At 43.1% G+C, this 27931-nt stretch overlaps 1 protein-coding gene across 1 annotated transcript; it reads left to right on the top strand.

The window, feature by feature from the left end:
- The first annotated feature begins 3132 nt into the window (after positions 1-3132).
- NDP (norrin cystine knot growth factor NDP) lies at positions 3133-27874 on the top strand. Its single transcript, XM_037001487.2, has 3 exons — positions 3133-3433; positions 17326-17706; positions 26641-27874. The coding sequence occupies exons 2-3, from the start codon at positions 17533-17535 to the stop codon at positions 26866-26868; spliced, it is 402 nt and encodes a 133-aa protein (XP_036857382.1). The 5' UTR covers positions 3133-3433; positions 17326-17532; the 3' UTR covers positions 26869-27874.
- Positions 27875-27931: the final 57 nt, after the last annotated feature.

Here is a 27931-nt window from a genome sequence, read left to right as displayed (position 1 = left end):
AGGGATAATGCATATAGAATATTTGACACAGAGCCCAGCAGAATGAACACCCATTAAACAGTTGCTATTATTATTAATAGTTTTTTTGAATGAATGCTATCATATTCATGAGGATAGTAAAGATTAGTATTCTCATAGATGAACCATTTCTGGCAGACTATGCTTGTATGTTGGGATTTTATACACACACACACACACCCCTATCTGTATCCATGTAGCAATGATGTCAAATGTTATTGGTTTTCAGTGGATGTCTTGGTAAGTACTTATACATAAGAACTATAGATCTTGTTATATACCCACGTAAGAATTTTCTATTTTTGAAATGTTATAGCAGAGACTATATGAAGACTGCATGAGGTCTGAAGGAATTCTAATGAATTCAATGAAGCTGAAACCATTCGTCTGTTTGAGAAAGTAGCTAGGAGGAAGTAGAGGCTACATGTACATTTGTATGTTAATGATGTTAGTTTGCTTAAGTTTGGAAAACATAGTGTTCAGGTCAGGATACCTGGTCGCCAACCCCAATATGATCTCCAGCTAGTTAAAGCAGAAAGGAAGTTATTGGCAGGATCTTGGTGGGTGTGGTGATGGGGGGCATTTCACAGAATCACCAGGAAAGCTGGAGATCCAGGCTTGTAAAATAGTGGGGAACACAGACATAGCCCAAAAGTCAGACTGCTTAAAGATGCCTTCTCGGACCCAGATTACCCACTGTCACATGGCTGGGCTCTGTTGCCCCAACACAGGCTGCTGTAACCTCCGGGCTCTTGATTCCAGTGCGACCATAAGAAATAACCTCTGAATATCTGCATGCCTTGGCCATTCCCCCTGGATGGCACATCTGGTGAGCCACGTTTGGTCCCAACTGGCTCTCCAGCTGAACTTCAGGTCCTACCTCCCACCTGCTCTGGGGTTACCCATCCCTCCCAGGGAGTTTGGTTCCTGGATGACTCCTGCTACCAAGAAAGTGACAGGCAAAACAAAAACAGAACCAGAAATAAAAAGCTCAGGGTTTTCCATCCAGCTGATAGACATCTCCGAACCCATCCCACCCCAAGCATATATGAAATAACAGCAAGAATATTTTCATTCCTTTTTGCATAGAGAGAAATGTAGAGGGAACCCTTCTCTCTCAGCCACATTAATGATGGCCAGTAAAGGAACCACATGTGGTGCACAGTGGCCTTTCTAAAAAAGCATGGTGATGTGATGAAAAGAATTGCTGTTGCCAGATACCCATTGATCCGCTCAGAAACGGGTCCTCTGGAGCCCAGTGGGCAGAGGCAAAGGCTCCTTCTAAAAAGGGTGGCAGATGGCATTCTCTGGCACCCCTCACAGCATAACGGCTGGAGGAAGCAGTGGGACTCCATCTGGGAGAGAGCCTGTCTTCTGTGGCCAACCAGTCAATGTGTTTGCAATCTTTACATTTTCTGTGGTGCCCATGCAGAAGGGCAGATTGTAGAAGGCTGGAAAATTCCAGCCAGGAAGAACCACACCTTTTCATGTTACTTCAGGGCAGATAGAGTGACTCTGAGAACCAAGGCAAAAGATAGCAGGGTGGCAAAGTAAACAGATGTTGAGAAAGTTACACATCTATTTTTTATTGAGAGAAATGAAAAGGTGGATGGACGTCAAGCTCTGATATTTGAAAATGTTGGTGGCCAAAGCGATTATCCTCCCTCCCCATCTGCACCACAAAATTGAGCCAGAAAATGTGTTCATGACTATTTCCATGGCTCTTACTCAGCTACAAGTCATTTCCCCTTTCAGATTATTTCCATTTTTAAGGCCCAATTTCCATTTGCTTTTTGATCTTCTGCTTTTAAGACATGCAGCCAATATCATCATGGGCTTTGTGCCAGGTTTTCTTTCAAGGCTTTGAACTTGTTATTTATCCTTTAACCTTGTAGGTGGATTCTGTTTGTGACTGGCTGGTCTCAGGTAGACAGGGCTTTCCTGGCAGAACAACAACAAAAAATGCACTTCTTATTGAAAGATAGAGGTAACAATGAACATTTTCAGACACTTCTTGTAAACACCAGAGTAAAGGTTCTACAGAGAAGTAATAGTGTGATTATCAGTGTTTCAATGAATAACAAACAGTGCGATACAGGTGAACAGTACAGTTTCAGCATCAACTACTACATGGAGCTCCGTAGAGAAATTTCCCAAGTTGTATGCTGCATTCACTCTTCCTTCCATGAAGTATAATTTTGCAAAACTATTATCAATTTAATTCTTCATCAGTGTTAATAAAACAAATGATTCTGGGGCTGGGTCTATCTGACATTCAAAAATTATAAATGGTTCAACGGCTCTTTGTGTCTTCCGCAAAAATTGCCTGATGGTCTTCTGTCTTAATTTTAAGCTTTTTAAGGGGGAGAATTGTGAACTATTACCCTTTGTATTCCCACAGCTCATCAGAGTATTATCCAGCTAGCAAGCACTTTGCCCACACACAGTTACCTCTGCTACCACTCTGCTAGTGGCACTGCAGCCGGTTGGCCTTACCTGTTAGGTGCAGACTCACACATCTCACAGTGAAGGACTACGCTTTCTCCTTGTTTCTAAATCAGATCTAGAGCTTTGCTCTAAATGATGCAAACGAAGGTGCTTATTAGAGTGCCACTGTGGATTTCATCCTGTACACACAGCTAAAAATCATTTAGTGGTGAGCAACTCAGCAATAAAAAAGAACTCCCGCCATGCACGCACATTGCCATCAATGGGGCAGCGTTTTGCACTTGCTGCAACACTGTCGGCTAAGAAGTGGTTCTCATTCCCATCTTTCCCCCTCTTACTTAGGTCCTACTTCTCCTCTTTCAGCTGCTGAATAGCTAAACAGAATGCCACTGTCTTTGGATTTCCAAACCTACGTGTCTTTATTGCAGACTGCCTATCTTTATGACAGCCACATGCTTGCCAAAGAAAAAGCCAGAATATTCATTTGGCCCCTTATTATTTCCGTAATACAAAAAAAAAAAAAGAAAGAAAGAAAGAAAGAAAGAAAGCAACTTCCTTGTCCCGGTTCTTCTATGCCGTTCCCATGGTAAGATGCTCCGAGGAGGAGAGTCTAGCAGTGGGGCAGCGGCTGGGAGCCCCCGATCTCCAGTGCCTCACATTTCCGTGGCACTCCCATTTGCTAGTGCGCTGCTGCGGCCGCACGCCTGATTGATATATGACTACAATGGCACTTTTCCATTTGACATTCTCTCTCTCTCTCTCTCTCTCTCTCTCTCCCTCTCTCTCCCTCCCTCTCTCTCTCTCGCTGTGTCGCTTAAACAACAGTCCTAACTTTTGTGTGTTGCAAATATAAAAGGCAAGCCATGTGACAGAGGGACAGAAGAACAAAAGCATTTGGAAGTAACAGGACCTCTTTCTAGCTCTCAGAAAAAGTCTGAGAAGAAAGGAGCCCTGCGTTTCCCCCAAGGTAAGCAGGAAAACCAGCGCTGACGGCTTGCCTAGGAAATTACTTCTTTCCAAACCGAGCATTTCATCCTCCTGTCAGACAAAGAGACCACCTTTAAATACCACTTAAATTTGCATTAATTTAATTTGCATTAATCTGTAGCATGCTAGCATTGTGTTTTTCTAAATGAACGGGTCTTTGAAGTCTGTGACAGAGCAGCGGAGCCTCACAGAGAGGCTGGAGAATCTCTTTGGGTTTGACTGAAAGAGATTTTATTTTCAAACTCGCTGCGTAGTTCGAGGTAACTTTGTAATCCGTGACATGGATTCCTGGAGCCCCAGTACCTTCCCTGCCGCCCTCATCCCTTTTACAATGGGGAATACTAGCAACGCTGCCGGCAAGCCTGCGAGTTTAAAAGCGCACTGTTTGCTTTTATTACTACTTATGTATGCTGCTGATCTCCTGCCAGGGCTCTGCCGGAGTGCTTAGAATGACTTCAAACAATAGGCGACCTTTATTTCTAGCTTTCTGTGTCATGCTTTGCAGGAAATCTTGCTCCTTTGCACTCTTCTCCCAAGGAGCAAGGACTTCGCTTCCATAGATGCAGTCAGGAACACCGGGGAGAGAGGAGGATGGTTTTACTATATGATTTTGATTGGGCAAAAAGTCCGAGGAAATGCATGCTGTTTGCCTTGGCCTTATTGCAAAGCGTTATTTTTAGAAGTCGGCTTGTCCCTGCAGAAAGATCTGATGCTACCCTGTCCACGCACGCGTTGATTGGGAAAGGATGCTCCCATCAACACAGGGACTAGGACCCGTAGGAAACACTCCCAAACACCTGAGGAAGAGCCGGAGGGTTCTTTCAAGCTCCTAAATACAAGTTCTCTCTTTAAATGAGCGATTAGGCTGTAGGAAGCCTGGGCATAACTCTTCCTTGGAGGAAGGGAAGTTTGACTGTATACAGAATATTAATGACTCAGAACTCCCTGTAACTGAGGCTCATTGTAATCCACGAGGCCAGATAAACCTGGACGAAAGACGTCGGCTCCTGTCTCTGCTGAGATTCAGGTGTGGGAAAAGCAGCTATTTGGCCAGATGGGAGTCCCATCTTCTGTTCTTTGTAACTGTCATTAATAATGGACATGGGTACTGCAAAACATCACTCTGTTTCTAATATTAGTGCATTTTAATTACAGGGAGCTGGCATTGGCAAATTACTCCTCCACATAATATTAAATCCCAGGGGCATGTAGAACCATAGAGATGCCTCAAATGCAGTGTTGGCTGCGGGTGTCAAGTAAATACATTGGGGACTGCAGAGTGCCTCTCAATTGTGCGTTTAGACCCAATGCAAATATCTGCCCCTTTTCTTTTCACCAGTCCGTCTTCTGAAAGTAAACTTTAGGGTCCACTGGACCAATTGTACAGTGGAGCCGAACATGGTGTATGGGGAACTTTTCTGATTGTCTCTAACAAGTAGGCTAACAAGCATTGGTTGAATGAAAATCTGGCTTTTGAATGAGTTAATTTACAACTCTGGGGTGTTCACTGTTGGAGAAAGCCTGAAAAGATACTATGGAATCTATTGCTATACAATTTTACAGTGATTTTTTTAAAGCTGCTGCTGCTTTAACAAAGCAGCCAAATTAAAACAATTTTCTTTAACTATTATTCAGATCATTGTATGAAAGTGTCTGAACACAAAATGCAACGTTTTGCATCATTTACTTTGAAATACATTTGGTCCAGATAAGGGGAGAACTGGCTGAGGCCTTCTTGATGACTGTGTACCAAGCAGCTGATACCCACAGGTGGAAATGTGCCTGTAGAGTTTGCAATCTTAATTTGACTTCCAGGGACACTGTCAAGGGGAAAATAAATCATTTTTCAATACATTTAACAATTTCCAACTCATTTATTTCCGTGGGCCCTTGAAAAATGTGATTTCTCAGAATTATAGCCACCAGTGGTGGCTGGCAATTTTGTATTTTGAGAACTCACAATTTGAGTACTGTGATTCTTACTGGATGATTATTCATTCTCCCATTCTTTTAAGGAATTAAGCTAGTCCTGATGGAAGCAAAGGTGAATGAGCCATTGTCTCACTCCCTAATTCTCAGTCTGTATGCTTTCTCCAGTTAGCTTTTGGAACTGAAATGGACTTTGCCAATGGGTAAAGTGGTCAATGACCTCTTTGTTATAAAGAACCATTTAAAATATCTGTGGGTACCCAGATTTACTTGAAATGGTTGTCGCTTATCAATGAGTTTTCTTTCCATTGATGATTAATGGATTCCCCTTAGGCCTTTATCACCCTATCCTGGGTACACATCACTCACAGTTAATGCAGCCCGGTTCTTTCATGCCTGGGTAGGAGAAACCTGGAAAAAGGGCAGTTTATTCCTTCTCCGCTCCCTTGAGCATGCTTTGGAAAGGACCACGTGCTTTCTCTATCACGGATGGCTGTGAGTCACCTACTCAGCGGCTAACATCAGGGCCATTCAATGAATCACTGAGTTGGAAACATGCATGGAGGAAGATGCTGTCACTATCCCCCACAACGTTCTTGTCCCACCCTCAGGATCCAAACCAGTGACTTTTAGGTCTGGCCTAAATTCAAGAGGCCCCTTGGGAAGAAATGGTTGGAAGTTGTTCCCCAAACCCAGGTCTCTGTCAGAGCCACACACACAGGGTTGCTTTCAAATAATCCCATCTTGTGTCTTCTGACTCGGGTAGGTTACTGGGAAAACAACCCGGAATATAGCATCACCAGAGTCCTTGATTGGCCCTTATCAGCAGATAATCCCCTGTGGTTGGATTAACATGCCTCTGATTCCCTGGGGTGCCTGACTCACCACGGCCAGCTCTCAGCTTCTTGGCCAGCCACCGTTGAACCCTGCTCACCTCTCTCCATGACATTCTGTCACCGCTTCTTTGTCCAGGCGCCCTGGCTGGGCCAGTGGGAGCAGGGATGGGGAAGCAGGTGGAAGGGCTGAGAAGTGTTAAGCAGAGGAGGGAAACTGGGCCGTGTGAGGGTGGGTGAGCTCCAGGGCCCAGATTGCTGTGGCCTGCCCTGGCTGTGATCAGCTGTCATTTCCTCTTCGTGTATGACACTGTGGAACATATTAAAATTTCTCTGGGATGGTATGTTTGGAATTTCTCTGATGCCCCACCTCACCAACTTACCCGGACAATAAAAGCAAGGTTGTAAGCCTTTGAACAGCTGGCAGGCTATATATTTCCCCGCTTTCTTTCGCATAATCTAATTCAGAAAAGAATCCAGCTAGACTGGCAGTGCCATGTCTGGGTACTCGTTTCCTGCAAGGCCTTCCTCCACCACCTCCTCCCGCCCTGCCTGGAATCTTCCTGGGTGGCATGTGGCTTTTATTTTCTTTTGCTCTTCACCACTCCCACCCCACCCCCTTTCCCCTTCGCCTGAGCTCCTTCCATTGTGAGCTTGCTCTTTGCTTGGCCTGTTTTCCAGACAGCCTGGGTCCTGTTCCACCCAGGGACAGCAGCCCATGAGGTCTCCGCATCTCCATAGTATTCCCAGGATGTCATTCTTGGCAGCACTCCACTAGGCTGATAGGATTGGGGGGCTTTTTGGAGCCCTGAGCTTGAACCCACTCGCAGAGAGGAGCAGCCACATGGCTCAGCTGCCCTTTAGGCTGCTGAGAGAGCCAGTCTGGAGTGACCCGGGTTGGCAGGGCAAGCATACCATCACACTGACCCGCTCATGTCCGGCACAGGGCCGGGGGTGGGAATGTGATGGGAACGGCTGGATGCACTTCGGCCTACATTAAGAGAAATGTGGTTATTCTCTTTCATGGGGAGAGACAAGTGGCTTGAAATAAAGCTCCCTGGATCCTTCGGCCCTGCCCCGCCCCCTTTCTCTGACCTTCCCACATCCTTTCCTTCCCAGGAAAAAAGGAGGAGAGATGGGGCTTTTAATCTGGCTAGCATGGGCCTGAATGTCTTGATGAAATCTGTTTAATGACAAGGAGAGAGGAGAAATGGATTCTGGGTTGAGCTGAACTCAAAATGCACGAGGCTGGGGAGATGGGACAGATCTTTTTTGTCTGTCTCTTAACAGCAGAACACAGATGGGGTTGTGAGTTGCAAATGGAAGGAACTGGACTTCTCAGTTAGGCACTCCCCATTTAAGAGCCTCATGGAACTCCTCTGTGCAGCATCCTTAAAAGATGCTGCTAATGTCCTCAAGACCAAAAGGTATTGAAGAGCAATCTACAATGAAACTTTTTATTCCTTTTATTTTCCTGGGGGCTTTGGTAGTCTTTTCCAAATTGGCTAAAGTTCATTAAAAGACCCAAAAGGAAAAATCTAACACAGCTGAATTAAAATGAGTCTTTTCCTGCTCACTTGACAAGAAGGGGGAAGAAAAGAAAGAGAGGAAAAAACCAAGTCCCCTCCTCTGCCACTTCTTGGGTTTTAATATGAATTATTCCATACAAGTCCCTAGGCTAGAGGATCTATTTAAAGCCACCTGGCAGCATGAAGGGAGAGGGTAAAAATACAACCACTCTTTTGTCCATCAAAGGTTTTCTTTGGGAGGACATTAAGAGCAGTCCTATTATCCTGTCTGCCCCTGCCAGTGGCAACATTCCAGCTGGTAGTACCCACTCCTCACCCATCAGATCAGCAGCCATGCGTTTCTGTGCTTGATTCCCGCAGAAAACGAAGGGCAGAGAATCCTTTGGAAACCCCCGGGTGTGTGCAGTGGGGTGGGAGAGGCTGGTCCCGAAAGCGTGCTGGCTTGGCTCTGCAGGTCGCATGCTGCAAATTCACACACCCACACACTGGAGTTTTTGAGGAAGACTGTGCCGATGGCATTGTTTCTGATGCCAGCTGCCCTCACATCCGCAAGGCTTTTCTCTTGTGTGTCTGGCAACAGTTTGCTTGGTGCCATTCATGCATACAGTCCCCTTCAGCAGAGGGTCTCAGAGTCTGATGGGAGAGCACGTATTGCCAAGAGTAGCACCCTCTGGACCCTTTTTCAATAGTCAGACTGTAACACCCTGGATGGGGTTCACAGTCTAGAACAACTACTTTCTTGTTAGCAAGAGTGCTGACTCAGAAAATTCAAAGAATGAGTAACTTCAGTCGGCAATATATCCCCAGTGATTATAATCAGAAATTCATCCACTTGGGGTGCGTTTCACCCTCATGTCAAAATCTGCACATGGACAGTGAGTAGTAGCTTTAAACTTAGTTTCATAAGATTTGCAGTAGATATGTTTTTCTTTTCTCCTTCTTTTTTCTTCCAACAGCTAAGAATTTGTCAGACAATTTTCCCTCTTCCAAAACCTGGCTCAATCCCAGCTTTTTCTTTTAAGCTGTAATCCACCCAATTGCCATATCCTTTAGAAATGAAAGGGCAACAGGTTAATACATTCAAGAAAGTTGACGAGCTGTCAGAAAATGTTTGGTGATGACCTTTCTGCAGTGTCACAAACCAACAATAGCCCTAAACACGGAGTCCCCTTCCATCGTCCCATCAGCAGGGAGTATAAATAAGAAGAGAGCAGGTCATGGGAGAAGTAACAAAAGGGAAGGAGGAAAGGTGATTTTTGATGTTCAAAATCTGCCACTGCAGATTTTCAAACAGCACAACTGCAGAAAGAGAAGCTTCCATTAATTTTAACAACTCCCTGCCAGGAAGAGGAGTCTGAATGCAGAAGTTGCCTTCTTTACTTGATGTTAGAAATGGAGGTCAACTCCTCAAGTGAAAAAAATATCCCCTATCCTCAACTCTTGAATAAAATATAGGTACACACAATGCCTACAGTGGACGTAAAGAATCAAAGAAACCCAATCCTTAATCAAAGTCCAATTTTTCTCTACAACACGAAGTGATATTTCAGGACTTGCTACATTGCTGTGATTTTCCTCTGAATTATGGAAAATTACTCCTTTTTCAGAATTTACATTATTATTCTTTTGAGGCTCAATATCCAAAGGCAGCAGAATAGAATCACTCCAGCAGAACTGGCAATCCGAAGATGTAGCTGGAGTGCCCGAGGTTTAAGCAAAACAAAATACAAAACTGAAAACCAAGAGCTATTATTAATCAGTTCAGTTATTAACAATATAGGGAAACGTATTTCTATGTGATTTTATTTTAACCCTGCTGCTTTGACATAAGTCTGCATCAGTGAATGTACCGGATTGCAACAGGATTGAATTCGGTATTCCGATCCCATCATTGGGCAGAAAGGCACATTGAATGGGAACTGGAAAGACTGAATTGCTCCTATTGTTTATGCCCCATTTCTAACTAAGGGCTCTACAGCTGTTAGGTGAGATCACTACCCACCATTCCAAAACACTGTTGCGGGTGAGGAGATTCAAATACTGCTTTGGAAACACTTTGCTGGACACTTTGAAGAAAAGCCAACATACTCATTTGGCTCCAGAGTGAAAGGGAGCCTGTACCTTGAGCTCACACTGGTCACCTCTCTTCCCCTAAGGCCATACCAGTGCCAGCAGTCCAGGGGCAGAGCAAGTGTCAAATTACATCAGCACCAGGGTCCCCAGAACACCTGGCCACCTTTCCTGTTCCACGGGGCGAGCATGCATTCATGTTTTAACAGGATTGAGTCCCCTGGGTTGGGTATCTCAGAACTCTCCTGCTTTTTTCCCAAAGGGTCTTACACAGGTTGTGTGGTAGAGTGTCTCATTCTCTGAGTGAAACCCCCTTCCTTGGGAGAGAGTGGGCGAAATGAAGGGAACCTTCCCTCTTTGAAATTGTGCTATTTGAAACCGCTGAAAGGGTGGTGGCAGATTTGGAGGATAAAAATAATCCTTCTTCCTTCTGTTCTGTTGCTTCTTCTGCGGCTTCTCTCTCCCTGCTTTTATTCCCTGTTGATGAAAGGATGGAAGGGAACTTTCCGTTTAGGGCTGTTGTTGATTTGTGGCAGTGCAGAAAGGACAACCTGTAAGCATTTTCTGACAGTTTATCACCGTATCAGTCATAGCGTTTAGTGGAATAGTCGATTTACAGAAGGAAAAGATTTCAACTGTATCATGCTTCTTGAAACACGGGTAATCAGACTTTGGGGCATTTCCAATTTATGCAAGGATTGTATTCTGAAAGCCAGTTAATTATGTCAATGGTTAAAAACTCAGAATGAGTCTTTCCATAGAAACCATAGAAGCCTACATAAGCCCAGCACAGGACCCAAGAGCCATACCCAATGGGCAACTCTTATGAATCCAAACAGCCCAGAGCTTCAGGCATGTGCCTCCACCAGCACAAAGTTTCCATAGATGTTTTATCAAGCAGAGTACCTTGATCTTCACCACTAGGACTTTATTCATTCTATATCTGCAGAGAAGACAACTCTTTTAGCTAATTTAGCTCTTCTATCCTGAACCGGTGCATCACAAATGGCCCCACCACTGAGGATCTGTGGCTCAAACTCAGTTTAGGAATAAGGTCCATTCATAGGAAAGGTGCAGAAAGGTTGAACTTAGCCTATATCATCATCATTCTACCATGACTGACTACCACTAGCCTTTCTCCTCTACCCATTTGGTGGAGACTGGAAAGAAACACTACAAATTTTAAGACAGCTTTAAGAGAAACAGAAACCAACTAAATATCCTTGCTAACCACTTCCTCTTATTAACAGTATATTTGTTAATTTATAAACCATATTTAGTACATTCAGGCACTAAGTCAATTGGTTATTATGGGCTATTTTTATTTCAGACTTCAGTATGGTCTCATTAAGAGGCAAATTCTTATACTCTGGCCTTCAGTTTTGTCTCAAGCTCCACATTAGAACTTGTTTGGACTCTTCTGCAATCATTAACTTCTTGAGTAAGGAAGGAAATCTTTCTGTAGTACTGCTTTGGGGAATTTGTGGCCCCAAAGCAGGTGCTGTGTCCTGAGAAGCTTGGGTAGAGTTAAAGGATATTAGAAATGGATAAAACTATAGAAGCATCTAGACTAATCCATTCATTTTGTAGATGAGAAAACTGAGTCCCAGAGAAAGCAAGTGACTTATTCAAGATGGCACAGCCAATGATGAGAAGGTAGGGTTCAGAGCTCAATGCCCCTCAGATCAGCCTTCCTCCCACCCAAGCAGGCAACAGGAGAATGCTCTTCAGGTTTCAGAATGCAGTGGAATAGTTATCCAATATTTCTGACAAATAAGTACAAAACACCGGGAGGTGGGGCACCAACAACATAGGCTAGAAATGGATTTGGGGTTGAAGAGATGAAAGTTGTATGTAAGTGGGAGTTTGGATAACAACAAGAGGTTCCTCTGAATCTCCTGAAAATCAGGACTTCAAGTTTTATTCAGCCTCAAGGTCAAGTCCTCCTACACCAGTCCCTCCCCAGACAGTAAAACTATCCAACCTAAGGATACACACACAGGGGGGCCACCTGACAGTTAGCTCACCTCCAGAAATTACATGTATTCTCAGCCCTTCATTTTTACACCCTTATTTACCCGAGGATTGTGATTTATTGCTTCTTTCCCCAGTTATATCTCACTTTTTCTCCTTCCCTTTTGCTCTCACCATCTCGTTTCTTCCTCTCTCCCCACCATTGTAGAGTTTGGCCATGCTTGGCTAGTAGTGCAGGTTCAGAGAACCCCGAGTCCTATCTGAGAATTGGAGGACTACTGTTTATTTGTAAGGATATGCCCTTCTCTCTCTTAAGGTGGCACTAGGGGGCTGGCATTGCCTCGCACCCTCCCCACCTCTGACTGTAGACACGGTGAAGTGACAGGGGCAGGAGCTGCTCCTTTCCCACTGACCTGGTGGTTGCCCATCCTTGCAGATACCTGGGGCTGGCAGGCTGGAGGCCACTGCCTCTGGGTCACCCTGGGCTTGGCTTCTTGGCTGCTACTGATGTGCTGGCACATAGGAATACTATCAAAAATCATTCACTGAGCACATGGGATGTTTTATAAAATCCAACATGCTGTTTACAGTTTATAAATTAAGCGCCTTGGGAAAAGGCATCTGACTTACTTTCCAAGGCATCTAGTTGACTAGATCCAATTGGAATTCTTTGAGTTCCTGGGAAGGGGTACTTAGCGCTTCACACTCTCTGATTAGACCTAGAGATTCTTGCTTTTCTAATCTTAGTACAAAGTGTTATCTAGTGGCAAGCTTTCTTCCACAGTTAAATCTTTGATTTTTTTTTGCAATTCTTTTGAGAGAGGCTCTATATTCTGCCATCCTTACCTTACTCATACCTGATATGGTTGTTTTAAATTATAGTAAATATCAAGTAATTCTGTCTACATTGACACCATTCCAAAGTCATTACATTTTATCTACTTGACCTGATATTCTTAGAAATGATGCAATGCATGTTGGATATGAGTTAGATGTTGAGGGAGTTTATCAATGTGTCTAAAAAATTACCTGGGAAAAAAGACTCTTTGTGGATGCAGCAAGCTGGAAGAGGGAACTGGTGTAGGACTATCTTTTCCCCTGACCCTTAACTTTGAACTTCCAAGTAAAAGGAGATACATAGTAGGTGCTCAATGAATAATGTAAAATAAATACATGTAGAAAGAAGCTACAGGAGGGCAATACCTGTATATATTAGTACTGAAAACAGCTCGGCGGGGTGGGGGTGGGGGAGATGTATGGGTACTGAAGCACTGCCCTCTCATGTCCGCCAGGCAGGGCAAGAATAAGACCATTCTTGGCACATCCACTTGTCTTAGTTAGCCTGTCACTGGAATAACTTGCATGAAACCAGTGCTTTACCCTCTGCCAGGCAGAAGGTCAGTCCAAGAGTGAGCTGGTCTGTGGACACAACACCATTTCTCACCCAGGAGGCTGGGCCCACTGTAAGCTCTGCTATATTATTTCCCTGAGGATGACAGGTGGGGAAATCTGGGCACCAGTTGTTCTTTTCCACTGGTATCATTTGGAGGGTAGCTCCAAAGTCGGGCACGCCAGCCTACGTGCCTCTCCTGCCGGCAGAGGCTCCACATTGGAGCCATGAGAATGTGGGCTCTGTACGTCGGCCAAGTCCCATTCTCAGAGACTCTACCCACAGCACGGAGCAGCCCCTGAGCTACTGAGTTCAGCAAGAGAGTCATGTCCTTATTCAATCCATCATTGACTGGGCCGAGGTTTTAAGCCTCTATAGGCAGCATTCGATTTTATGCTACATGGCTCTAAAAAACTTAAAACAAGTTGGAATTAATTTGATTTTGAGAAAATGGCAGAAGCTCCTACAAGGCAGACATAGATACCCCCAGACTGCTGTAAAGCAGGGACCTCAAATGATGTAAATTTCATTCATTCCTGACTTTCCTCTTTGGGAGCGCTTCCCCCTCACTCTGCACATTCCCTCTCACTCTGACCTATGCATGCCCTCACCAATACAAAGTTAAGACAACTCGACTCAACATCGCCCTTTTCTTGAGCATTATGTTTATTTTAGTATTGGTTCATTCAATTCGAAGGCTTAAGGCAGAAATCCCAGTATTGTATTGCCGGACGCTTACCTTTATGTTTTGAGGGTCCTTTGAGTTCTGTGGCATATTTACATTACTGCTCGCATTTTTATTTCAGAGTTTAATATAAAACCCCCCAAAATTTTTTCATGCTGTCTGGGTGTGTTGAAATGAAAAATTGATTTCTTATTAGTGGTGAAGCAACATTCCCTCTGTCATTTTTGTATACGTTTTTACTACTGGGTTTAGATTATCTTTAAAGAGAAAATGATAAATAAATAAAGACAATTAAGTTACTTTTTGTGACACATTAATTATCTCTTTGTCCGTATAAACTTCACAATATTTGCTTGCAAAAGCTTTTACTCACCTTTCAGGAAAAAAAAGAATTTAACTGTGCTTGCAATTCATGATGTTGCTACTAGGTGGCAGTAGTGCACAAGAACTAAATGGTCTCCCTGAAGGAGTATTTAATTAATAAAATAGACTAGCATGTCTTCCCATATTTATAAGAAATAGAAATATGATACTATTAAAATACTCAGACTGGCACAAACTTTAAATATTCATTGACTTAATTACTGTTTTCAAGCCAAACTTTGAAAAGAAAAAGTGTTATTTTTTAAATGAAATTATGGATAGGTAATACATTCACAAGTTCAAAAATCTACAAATAAAAAAGGTATATAGTGAAAAGTCTTTCCCCCATGCCTGTCCTCCAACCCCTGCAGATAGCTAATTGTATAGTCTCTTGGGTATTTTTCCAGAGCTTCTCTATGTAAATACACATGAACACATATATTCTTATCCCTCCCTGTTTCAACACAAGTTAGTAAAGTTTCTAGATCCTTCTTTATATAGCTGCATGGAATTCCATCATGTGAATGCTGTATAATATATTTAAGTAGTTACTTACTGATGGATACTTTGTGCTGTTCCAAATTTATGCTATGACACAATGCTATAGTGAATGACCATATGCATGTATGAGCTCACACAGAAGGATAATTCTCAGAAGTGGAATTGCCAGTGTAAATTTATACACATTTTCAATTTTAATACATATTGTCAAATCAACCTCTACAGAATTTGTACCAATTAATTTGTCTTCAAAATGGACCTGTTTCCCTATAGCCTTGCCTGTAGGGTGCATGATCAAACTTTGGAATCTTTGTAAATCTGGTTGAATAAAGTTTCTCAAAGTACTTTAATTTTCATTTATCTTACAGGAGTGAAGGATCCCATCTTCTATGGCTAAGGGCCCTTTATATTTCCTTTCCTGCGTAGAAAAGGCAAATGCCAACAAATAGGACCATATATTCACACAATATAGGGCTTTGTTACTGATGTTGTTGCTTGTTTTTTGCCATCATGCTGTTCATGTTTTCCTTTCATTTGTTTTGCTCATTTAACCATACCTCCTGGCCATGGCTCTGAAGAGAAGTTGCTGGCAGTGGAGAGGGAAGGCCAGGACTGAATGTCTGCTTTTCCCTTTATCCCTTTGCCATTGACTCCTGGGGGAAATATGAATAGACCAGAGTGGTGAAAGGAGAAATCTAGTAAATTCTCTTTCTGAGACTAATTAAGGCTTCAAACAGACAGATAACCACTTGGGATAATGTAGTCACATTGAAACTCAGGAAATGGTCAGTAATATTGTAGTCTCTGAACATGGAACCCAAGAAAGTTCTGGCTCTTTGAGCCAAAGTCTTGGTGCATTTCATTGTAACATACATAGGAAAACCTAGACTGTGCAACTGAAAAGAAAACAAGAAATGGTCTTCAGCATCCTTTGCCAATCTTGAGCTTTAGGCTTAGACTTGATCAATTTTAACGAGATGTTGCCATTAGTGTGCACATAGAGGAAAGTGGAGCAAAGTTGTATGAAAATATGGTTTCCTCAGCTTTAGAATTATCTTCTGCATATGGTAAAGATGATGGTACCTGAATCCATAAGTATCAGGTGGTGGCATTTTAGAGCTAGAGGGGACTGAAGAAGCCATCTTTCCCAACTCCCCTCCTCTACAGAGGAGGAAACTGGGGCTGAACCAGTTTAAATGACCTGTGCAAAGGCCCCCAGGTAATTAATGGCAGTGCTGGTATCCAGGTGGGTCCCCTCATTACTGGTCCTGCCCTTCCTGCAACTTATAGGACTTCTCTGAAACACATGCTCTGTGGTCTTGTGATTGCCAAGGTTGCTCTCCTCTGAAAGAACCTTTTGTCACATAATGTTTCCTTCTTGGGATCCACTGCCCCCCACTCATGACAGGTAACTGAGGCTAGGTGGGTCCAGGGCCACTCTACTAAAGCTAAACTAATTGACTTACGTGGACTTGAACTACTAATCTTGATTTTATCAATATTGTGCCCTGAATAGTGTCCATGAATAGGAAGTTTAAAAAAATGTTGCACTATGAACAAAATAATCAAACTTTTATCTGAAATATCTTTGAAAGTTTTTCTGAAGCTTTAATTATTATGTTCCTTTTGTTTGGGATGTCACATCCGGTCCCCAAATTTTCCTAAATGTCTGAAAATATTTGTGATCCTTTCTTTCTTCTGGTCTGATATAAAGTATCAGTGGTAGCCATGCCTGGGGGAGGTTAGAGAGGAGATTTGGGGAGATCTCTGAACTCCAGTCCTTTGTCTGAGAGGTATATGGTCAAAAGAATAAAGCAAATTTCAGGAAAACCAGTATAGCCTGATCCCATTTTAATGGTAAGTCTCTGCTCCAATTATACCATGAGCTCACACTACAGGGCTCTGCAGAAATATGTGACTATATTGGCAAATTCACATGTGTTGCCTTAACTACACTGGTGGCCACTTAGTAAAATGTATATTTCAGATGCAGTTTGTCACTGATGCTGGCCGGCATGAGGCTTAAAAAAACAAAACAGAACAGGGTGAGCCCTGAGCCCTGAGCACAGAAGTGGAAACCTAGGTGGCTGGTTGGTTATGGACTTGGAAATGGAAAATGTACTTCTTTCCCATGGGACATGGCCTGTGCCAGTGCTGACCTGCCTCCTCTTCTAGCCCTGTAGTCTGACATTGACACTAGAGCTTACTGAGAAACTGAATAGACCCTCTTGCCCCCACCAGCCAGGGATAAGGATGAGACCACCCAACTCAGTTATGCTCTGGCCAGAACCACATGTTTAATCTTTACCATGGGTTTAAACTATTCTTGCTCCTAGGAACATGGATTCCAGCAATTAAAGTCAACATGTGCTTCCATTAAACTATTGTGTCCACCCCCAAATGGTTATAAACATACAACATAAGCTATGGAGGGCAGGAAGGGGGTGCAGAATGGATGATAGCTTATGCTAATGACACTCTGAAAACTGAAATGCTCCACTCAAAATGACATGGAAAATTCTACTCAGTACCTCCTGGGTTCCACTAGTTTTTCTGGGTAACTGTTTCTGGGGAAAATAATTTCTGTTTTCATTTCAGCTGTGCAGCAGACACTGAGATGATGGATTGCAAGTGAAGAGAGTAAGACAGAACTCCCGCATACAAAGGACAATGCCAACCAGAAGGCTTCAGCCGGATCCTGCCCTTTCCTCGGAAGGAACTGGGTCCTAGGAGGGGAAGGCATTTCTAATTTTTAGTCCTCTGCCTCCCTCTACTGTTCTTCTTGAGAAGTTTTTCCCTACAACAATGAGAAATCATGTACTAGCTGCATCCTTTTCTATGCTCTCCCTGCTGGCTCTAATGGGAGATACAGACAGCAAAACGGACAGTTCGTTCATGATGGACTCGGACCCTCGCCGCTGCATGAGACACCACTACGTCGATTCTATAAGTCACCCATTGTACAAGTGCAGCTCAAAGGTAAGATCAAGATCTCTGTGAGGGTAGCACTACTTCCAGAAACAGGAGAGAAGCCATATTCCTTTGTCAAGGGATGGACAACTATGAGCATAGCCCAAACCTAAGCTACATGGCTTGTGGGAGAATCATGCTTTCAGGGTTTCCCATCATGCTTTGCACTCTTATCAGTAAAGCTGTCTAATTGACCACATGCACACCCAGCCAGCTTTTCTCTTTTTGGGCTTCTCAAAGGCAATAGGAGAGGCTAGAAGTGTCTCACAATAAAATCGTTGCTAAACACAAGGTAGGAGCGGTGTGTTTCCTCCCTGGGTGGGTGATTTATGAGCAGTAGTTGTCCCTTTTCAAGAGAAAAAAATGGAATCTCTAGGTTCTCCCAATTCCTTCTACAACCACCGGCAAAAAAGAGGAAGCAAATGCAAGAACTATGCAAGGGCAGTGAAGTATCCTTTTTGGAGGCCTTTCAAAGGGATTCCTGATTAAAATAGTTGGTCACTAGCCTACCAGAAAGGTCACAGCCTTTCTCCACCTGCTGTGTTTCTGTTACAATGATTTCAAAAGGTAAATGACAATTTGATCATTTATCATTTTTGTGTTGATTATCCAAATCATTCCAGTTTGGACTTGGTTATATAATTTTGCACAGGCAACCGACACAAGTTATGTCTCAGTGTTGAGACAAGGTATATGAAGGAATACCAGGCTTCAAGGCCACTCAGAGTGGCCAGCCACACGGACCAGTCAGAAGGGAGGCACATAGCAGGGAGGGACAGACTCAGAATGAGAATTCTCATGATAGTCACTGCCTCTAGTCACATGAATGAAATTTGCCCACTTTTGGTAAACAAGAATTTGTTTAGCCTGAACTCAGAGATTTTCACTTTTAATCCCGAGACTAAAACCGTTTAAACATTCCCATATGTTTAAAAAATGGTAAGTATTTTTAAAATTATCAGTATAATTAAGAAGTTTTGGTAATATCAACCACTAGAATTAAGACCATATAAGTTAGTTTGTCTACCCTCCATTTAAAAACATTACAATTTTTGCCTGCCTTTAAAATTTCCATAACTTCTCTGATTATAGCTCAATGATGATGGCTTGTTTTAGTTTGGGGAGAATCAGAATTTGCATTGAATCACTTTAACCATTATATTAATAAGATGTATGACCATGGGAAAAAAGGTTTTTACCCAAGAAAAACCTTCTGGCTCTTATTTGTACTTGTAGACTAAAAAAGGAGTAAAACAGAAAAACTTAACATTTTTTTGCAGGGCTGCAATCCCTTCTTAAAAAAAAGAAAAACTGAAACAAATTGAAAAGATGGGATATGTTCCTACAAATGTGATTGCTCAGAAATTGTAGGCCTGAGTGACATTGCCTGGAGCAATTATTAGCTCCTCGTCTCTTTCCCCTACGGGTAGCAGTAGTATTTAGTGTTTCTTATTCATGGATATTCTCCCTCTGTTGAGTTATCCTCCATAAACATGATTCTTAAAAAAAGAAGCGAAACAAAAAAAAAGGAATTAAAATTATTTCACAGAAAGTGTTGATGTGATGATAAGAACAGAGAAATAGGAGCATCTCATAAAACTAAGAAACAATCTGGAAAGATTTGGTGAAATGATGGAGGAGTGTATTATCACATTTGTTAAGGGAAGGTCAAAGAGGAGATGTCATTAACTTAAACCCAAAAAACTCAAATGAATCCTAGAAATAGATTGTAGCCCACCTATGTTCATTCTGTTTCTTCCAGAATGCTATGGTAAATAGCACAAAATTGTGATAGTAGGAGAAATGTTTGTAATTTCATGGGAACAATCCATTTTCAAACATCCCAAACTATCCCAAATATAGCAATAGTTTTATGTAAATGGTGCTTGTAATTATAAACCTTTTTTCCTTGGCCTTAAGATATGCCTGGCAGAATCTCAACTACCCAGACCTTTTCTGGATTAGATTTTTCTCTATGTATCCAGGAACACAAACTGCTTTTCATTTTGAAATATCCTGTAATTCTTAACTCTCACAGACTCAGACTGGTCTTTTTTCTAACGAGTCTTAGTAACGAAATTGTTCATCTTTGCAGAGCTGGGATAAAACATTCTTCCTGGGTCTAGAAAACAGCCAACAGGGGTTTTTATAAGAAGAGGGTAAATTTTTCTTCTTTGCAAAACGTTTCCCTCAACATGGTGTTTAAAGGCCAGTATTTTACTAGACACATGCCTATTGTTTGCCTGTCAATTGTTAATACTTCCCAACTTGCATTTATCTGGTGTGTGGCCTTGGGAAGACAGATGAAGAGGCTCAGAGAAGAGAAGGCAACTGTTCGAACACCTAATATGTCACAGGCATCTCATAATATATGATCTAATCACTGTCGACAAACCTGTGATGGAAATCACTCCCATTCCCATTTTACCCATAAGGAAAATGGAAACCCTAAAGAAGTATTGAGTAGATTGCTCCATGTCATTTAGCCCAGGACTGGCAATGTCTGCCTCGGTGCATTCATTTTTCAACTACTTGGATAGTCATATTGGAAGAATGCAAGTAGAACATAGAAGCCCCCATGTAGAAGTCCAGGCTCAACTGACTGTCTGGAAATAATGATCTATACTCAGCAATCTTTCTACAAAAGAGAAATAATAGTGAAAGCATTTCTGGGAGCCTTCTGTGAAACTGTCTGCTCCCACCAACACTGAATTTGCAGTTGGCCAGCCCGAGGGACCTGCCATCAGTTCCCAATTCAGGAAGGGGCTGTGATGGAGTCAAACAGAAAGGACTGGCCACAGTGGTCCACCAAGGAGGACACAGATCAGGATGTGCCTGGTAGATTTCGGTGGGGACACCTCCTAGAATTGGATACAAAAGATACTGGGAGTGTCAGGTTCACTGACACTCGTCCCGAAATTCTAAGTGAGTAAAGGCTGTAGAGAAAAAGTCAAAAGGTCAGTGGTTAGTGGAAATGAGATGCTATGGACATTTTAAAGGAGTTGGTGCATATCAGACTTTGAAATGGGAGAGACTTGGTTTTGACTTCCAACTCCACAGTGCGTGCCCAGTGGGTGATTTGGGGGAAAGTGAAATAATTCTTTGGTGCCTCAATTTCTTCCATGTGATATGGAGCTAATGCTGTCTACCTACAAGTGTGGGTCAGGTATTGGTGATAAGATTTGTAAAGCATTCAGCTCAGTGTCTGGCATATAATAGACATTAATAAATGATATGATCTTGATGATGAAGTTTTAAACTAGACAGGTGTTTCAACTCACTTTTCTATTTCAGTCACTACCAAGACCTCAATAACTGTTGGGATCTTCTAGAGCCTTAAGGGCTTAGGGAAATGAGCCTCATTGTGGTTCTTGTTAAACACAGAGACCTGGTGGGGTGGAGTGAGTGTGCAGAAGAGCACAGTAAATGTAAGCTACAATGTTGGGTGCTAAGAGGGGGGTAAAAGTAGAAGAGAAACAGATCCTGCTGTGAGACCTCCCTTACCAGGTAAGTAGAGGAAGGAGGGACTGGAGGGGAGCAAATTCTAGATTTGGAACTGAGGCTGGGAAGGCGAGCCAGTGGGAAGGCCTGTGAAGTATGAGTTGGGTGAGGAGTGGGAGTGGTGGCCCCAGGCCAGGGACATGGAACCAGGGCATATGGTTGTCTGAACTCTAAGGGGCCACAGGAGCAGCAACAAAGGAGACGGGGGAGGCGGATTCAGGAGGAAAAGCTCTGGGACAATTCTCAGACAAAAAGGGACCTGGCATGCCAGGTGCTGAGCCTTGGGGATTGGGCGGGAGTGGTTAGGGTCCCCAAGCCATCTTCTGAGGCTGCCTGTAGTTTATAACACAACTAATAGGGAGATGTGACTTGATTTTTTTTTAAAAAAGGAACAAATTTGTACTGAATGTCTGCTATGTACAGGCACTGTGGTAGGTACTGTAGGCAGAAAATAGAAAAGAAAAAGACAAGTTTTTTTCACTCCTAACACTTAGAAGAAAATGGAGGAGAGAGAGAAGGGAAGAGTTTTCTGTGTAAAGGGCACTTCATATCAGTCTGGGCACCGGATTCCAGGTGGAGTCTGCAGAGCTTCCACCCCACCCCACTTCCATGCAGCCATTTCCTGATTGCAAATTCCCTGATGCCCTCAGCGCAGTACACTGTTTGGAGGTGGACCTGGATCCCTGGAGATGAGCTGAACAGTCATTTACTGAGGGTGCTGGTGAGAGAAGGAATGGGAGAAGCATGGGTGAACCTTGTTCCTGAGGAGAGAGAGGTGCTCCAAGGGGTGCCATGGAATGATGGGTGCACAGTGTCTGTTGCTGAGGAAAAGGAAAAATAGTTTCTCAGTCAGTTGAGGTGAAATAGCCAAAACCCTATTCTATGATGGAATAGGTGGGTCTCTGTTCTGATGCTGATGGAGACGTCTACTCAGTCATGGCATGTGCAAGGGATTCGCAGGGGCTCCACAAGATAGGAGACGGAAGAGGCTTTGGCGGTGGTGAGAGGTTTTCAACAACAGGTGATGCAAACCACCTGTGTGTGGGTTTTCTCTACCCCATGAGATAGTTGTGTATTACATCAAAAGGTTAAGTATGAAGAACTACGGTAGGTCACCAGAGTGGGCAGGGGTCAGTGGTCTTGGTGCACTCCTTGGGCCAGACTGAGGAATCACAGCTGGCAACAACCCTTACAATGTAGCCTGAACTTAGCCGTCAACACCTTGAGCATCTTATGAAACCTGAAGGCTTGACAGGCTGACTGTCATGGCCTAGTGGGAATTCTGGCCCTCCATTGTACAGCTATGTGACTTCAGGCTGGTAACTTATCCTCTGACTTTTAATTTCTTAATTTGTAAAATAGGGAGCATTTACTTTTGGAAATGGTTGTTAAGAATTCACTTGCATACAAAGGGCTTGGCACAGTGCCTGGAGCCTTGGAAATGTTCAGTATATGTTATCATTATCACTATTTTATTATTAGCCAAGGATCTTTCATTACTCTTTGCCTACATCAGATTAGAACACAAAGGAGCCTATCCATGAACAAACACTGTGAACCCAGCACCTCTGTTCATATTAGAAGGAACTGGCTTTCACATCCAACTGGAGCCAAGTGACTCTAAGGTTGGAGGAACATAGAGGGGCTGCCAGAGAAGTTGCCTAGCTTCCTAGCATCAGGCCACTTGGTTGGAGAACCTAAGACAGTGAAAATTAAAGTGGACCAAAGGCAGATAACATGTATCTATCACCAACCTAAGCTGTGAGAAATCAATAGAAGGTAGTAGGAGCAATAACCAACTGTTGAAGAAACTCCTCTAACAGCGAAGCCCCATGTGGGATGTTGGTCAAAAGAAGTTCTTTTCCTCATTTGCTGATGAGCAGTGTGGATGCCCTCCATTAAGAGCAGTTGCATGCAGTACAAAATGTGGAGTCCTCCCACAGCCAAGTCACCCCAGCATGAAGAAAGTGTGCTGACCACAAACTGGGGGTCAATGTGTTTTGGCAAGTGAACTGATTTTTTAAAGTATCAATGATTTATTGACATGAAGGATGAATTGGTTAAGAAGATAAAAACGTGGAGGTGGTGATGACGTGTCCCAAGAAACCCATAAGGAAAAGGTCAGACATGTACTGTTGTAATACGGTTAAGGCTCCCAGAGGCAGGTCAAAGTAAATTAGAGAAGGGCATGAGTTGGCTGATGCCTCAGGAAAACATCTTAATATCAGAAGGCAGGATATTAAAGGCAGGGAATTGGTTTCAGACAGAACTGGGTGCAATTCTGGCTCTGCCTTTAACAAGATATGTGAGTTTGGACAAATGACTTAAACTCTCTAAAGCCACTGTCTCTTCATCTGTAATCATAGTGCAGATAATGATAGTACCTTTCACAAAGGATTGTTATGAGGATTAAATGAAATTAAGTGCTGAAAGCACCCAGTGAACGTTAGCTGCCATTATTATTATTAGCTAAATGATCATCACCTAGCGATCCATCCTGAGCAGGGCCTCTCAAGCTTTTACAGGTCCAGGGCTTTGCTTCTCAAAGTGTGGATGTGAGCCTAGTAGTACTGACAGCAACCAGAATCTCATGAGAAATATGGAATCTCTGGCCTCACCAAAACTGCTCCATCACAGTCTACATTTTAACAAGATCCCCAGCTCATTTACATGTATATTACAGTTTGTGAAGCTCTGGTCTGGAAGAGGTCAGAAGATGCTTATTAAATTTGTAACACAGGTGAGGGATGGCAGAGACTAAAATGTGGACTAGCAACAGTTAACCTGGAAAGCTGATATTTACCCCTCTCGTTCCTTAGTGATGTTCGTTTATGCATTGTACAAACTCCCCCTCTTTACCTCTCTTACACACACACACAACAAAGCTGGACTAGGATATAGTTTCCAGCTTTGAGATGGGAGCTATTTAGTGGAAATCTTCCAGAGAGGGGATTTGTGTACATGTGTTGATAATTGTTTCATAGTCTCTCCTTCAAGGAGAGGGCGTTTGAATTTGGCAATGGGATTTCATTAAGCAGAGCTGGGAGGAAAGCACATTCCTAAGAAAGGAAATACATGAATAACGGTAAGAGGCAGGGAAATGTAGGGCAGTTCCATGCACTTCTAAGTAATTAAGCCTGATCAGAAAAGAGAGTGGGTGCTGAGAATGAGAACAGATGTAAGTGAAGGTATTTATTGTACATGTCTGTGCATTTTCCTTACCTTGTGGAAGAGGGGCCCATTGGAAGTGGCGCCAGGGTCTTCTGTGCTGGAGTTATTGTCCTTCAGAATGAGCAGAAGGTGGAGCTTAAGACCCTGAAAACTTTTAGTGAAATAAATATCAACTTAGTTCTTCTACACATAGCCCTCCATTGCTGACTTGCTCTCTTTTTGAACAGTACTAATTGCCTGGTCTTTCAAGGTCTACCTTGGGTTCACCTGCACATGTATCATTTGGGTATGATGCATCACCATGTCTTTGCTCTTCAGAAGTAAGTCTGTAGGCACAGGTTCACCATATCCATCCAGGCTGAAACCAGATCTCTAAAGACTTCATTTTGGGAGGTGATTCTTTGAATAACTCTTAATCTGTCTTAATAGATGACCCACATTGGAGATGAGCAACCTGAGCATTCCTCCAAAATGAAAGGTCAAAGAGCTCTTCCCATGTACTGGCTGGTGTGGGGAAAAGGGACTGGGGAAGACCTCGGACTCTCTCTCTCATTAGAGGGACAGGGTGGGCACCAAAGACTGGCCCATGTACTACTAACCTATGGTAGCATCTCTCAAGACCTATTTTCAGATCATGTTTGTTTTGCCAATCAATGTGAAAAGCAGGCAGGATAGAATTAAAACTTCAGTAAAATCAAAACAGCTTATGGTTGCTCTGTTTTCTCTGTTTCTGTGATCTTTCAGAGAAAACAAATCTGTAGGTCTAGTCCAAGTTATTCTTCAGCAGCCGTGCTGGTTATTTCGTAGTGTCTCATTCTCCTGATGGTTGCTAAGAGATTGTTGGATTCATCCCAGCATCTTCTCTGATAGGGACATTAATGATCTATAATTACCAGAAGTCATTTTCTCTTCCTTTTGGAAAGATGGGCATGCATTTCATTCTTTTATTCCTTGGATATTTAATTCTGTCTTGTAGGATGATGTCAGAGATAAGAGCTGGCAAGTTTTTAATAATAACTATTAATTCCCAAGATAGCACAAGGTAAATGTCAAACAGTTTTCATGCATATATAGATATCTTTTAATCTTGTATTCAAATAGTTCCACTATGTATGTTCTTCTTGCTGGTTCTGGAATTATAGGGCAACTTTTTCTCCATCACTTGATATGAAATTCACTAAGCAAGACCCTCCCACATAAACATGGACCCATAATGTCAGGTTTCCCTCACCCTCTGTGCCCCACTGCATATTAGGGTTCTATAGCTTAATGAATCAAGCTACCCACCCTGACTGCCACTCCCAGGATACCAGGATTTATGTATGGGGTTCGTAAATGAGCCTTTGCCTCTCCCCTTAAGCTGTAGGTAGAATAGAATGGGCACTTATGTCCATTGTTCTAGGGATAACTTTGGCAGTTGGCATCAGATTCTTAAAGGAGTTGGTTTACTAAAGCCACATGGAGAGACACTATAGAGAACACACAGCCTCTGTTACTTCAGCCCAAACTTTATTATCATTCTAACTTACCTTCGGAAATAGCGATGGTCAGAAGGAACTCACCCTAATACTTGCCTTAAATGACTCTGAAGATGTGACTGCACGAAGCTCAGGGTCCTTCAGTGTATAAGCCCAGAATGTGTGATGCCCAGGACCAAAATGTACCCTGTTTCAACTTGATTCTCTTGTTTCAAGTGGTAGTACCCACAGTATTTCTTCCTAAGTAGTACTCAGGTTACCCTCTTTCACTTCTTCAGAAACCATATTCTTTTTCTTTAGGAATTCCCTGCACTTTACAAACTCCTTTCTCCTACAGTCATTCTTCATATACTCCCTAATTTTGCTTTGGAATGACTTCCTGCATTTTGAGACTGGTAGACCTGACAGTGAGCTAATGGTAGACGACCGCCTGTCCAAAGAAATGTCTTCTGCTCTTTGGTTTTCCTTTGCACATCAGGGTAGTGGGCCTCATCCAGTGGTTCTAAACCCTCAGGGCACTTCAGAAACACCCAAGGAGCTTTGAAAACCATGAGCGCCTAGGCTTTTTCCCTAAGGATTTTAATTCACTGGGTCAAAGATGGGGGCACACCCCCTCTGGCCCTCCCCTCACCCCCCCATCTCAGGTGATTCCAATGGTTGAATCAGGGTTGAAAGTCGCCGATTTAATACAGTAGGAACTGGCAAAGAGTGTTAGGGCCTCTTATAGGCCACTGCGGGGACTGGATGAGGTCTCAGCATTGCCACAGGATAACCACTTCTCTTTTCTCTGCAGATGGTGCTTCTGGCCAGGTGTGAGGGACACTGCAGCCAGGCCTCACGCTCTGAGCCCTTGGTGTCCTTCAGCACTGTCCTGAAGCAGCCCTTCCGCTCCTCCTGTCATTGCTGTCGGCCCCAGACCTCCAAGCTGAAGGCATTGAGGCTGCGCTGCTCAGGGGGCATGCGACTCACGGCCACCTACCGGTACATCCTCTCTTGTCACTGTGAGGAGTGCAGCTCCTGAGGCCTGCTGTGGAATGGCTTCTGGATGGGACAACCACCCGATTGCTGAGGTGGTTCAACTAGCCTGGCAAGAAAAGAGTTAAGGCAAAAAAAAAAAAGATGCAGCAATTCCCACGGGATTCTGCATTTTCTGATAACAAAGACTCTACATGCTTGTTGACAGAGAGATTCTCTGGGAACTTGTTTCCCATTCCCGTCTCCTTTCCCTGGTACCATTCCTCTGGTTCCTTTTCAGATTCAGGCATTTCCCCCGTTGGTGCTGAATGCTGTTTGGTTTTCCAACAATTCAGCTTTAATGGGAAAAGCAGGCTCTCATGCAAGAGTGGGTCAGGCTGTCACTGTTTGGTGCAAATGAGGGAAGCATTCGCTTTGGAAAGCAGGAAAGCCCAACTCTTCCTGGGACATCATCTGGGTGTTTTTCATCTTGTCCTTCAGTCTAAGGCTGCCATTGCTGCTAAAGACTACAAATTTCCCATTCCAGGCACCAAGCACGTGGACATGTTTAGCCACATTCACTCACGGCCAGCTAACTGACTTTCAAATCACTAACAAATGGATTCTCGTATGTAATGTTGGAACTCCTGATAGCTGTGATTATATTCAGAAATGACTCTGGAGAAGTAAAGGTGGTGTAAAGAATTTGTCACCTAAAAGCTCTTTCACATAAATTATGGTAAAATGTTGTAAAGGAGCAGACTTTAAAAAACCTACACAAACACGGATCCTGCACTGACTTTGAAAAAGGCATATATGTACTAGTGGCGTGGAAAATGCACTAATACTCATGCATGCAAATTGGACAACTAAGTATGACTCTATTTGTGGGTGAGCTCTAGCTTTAGCCATGTCATGGGCATCATCCTCTAACATCCACCTATCCATGTGAAGCTTGCTACCAAAATGGTGGCCTGCCTCACCTTTTGAACATTTTGTTCAAATATATTTTGGTCCTTGTGGCTCAGATTTTGAGTTACTCTCATGTTGTGAAATAAAAAGAGTATCTTCAACATTTTGACTATGTCAGTATTGCTTTTTCTGAATAAATATCCTATCGGGATGCATCC

This window comes from Manis javanica, chromosome X, assembly GCF_040802235.1.
Source record: "Manis javanica isolate MJ-LG chromosome X, MJ_LKY, whole genome shotgun sequence".
Taxonomy (NCBI): Eukaryota; Metazoa; Chordata; class Mammalia; order Pholidota; family Manidae; genus Manis; species Manis javanica.
The sequence above is the reverse complement of the archived record's forward strand: the minus strand, read 5'-3'. Positions and strand labels throughout refer to the sequence as shown.

What these genes read in the sequence shown, in the direction of transcription:
- NDP (XM_037001487.2), top strand. Translation starts at nt 17,533, where the DNA reads ATGAGAAATCATGTACTAGCTGCATCCTTTTCTATGCTCTCCCTGCTG. An exon ending in TGTACAAGTGCAGCTCAAAG is followed by an intron (nt 17,707 to 26,640) that starts GTAAGATCAAGA and finishes TTTTCTCTGCAG; the next exon opens with ATGGTGCTTCTGGCCAGGTG.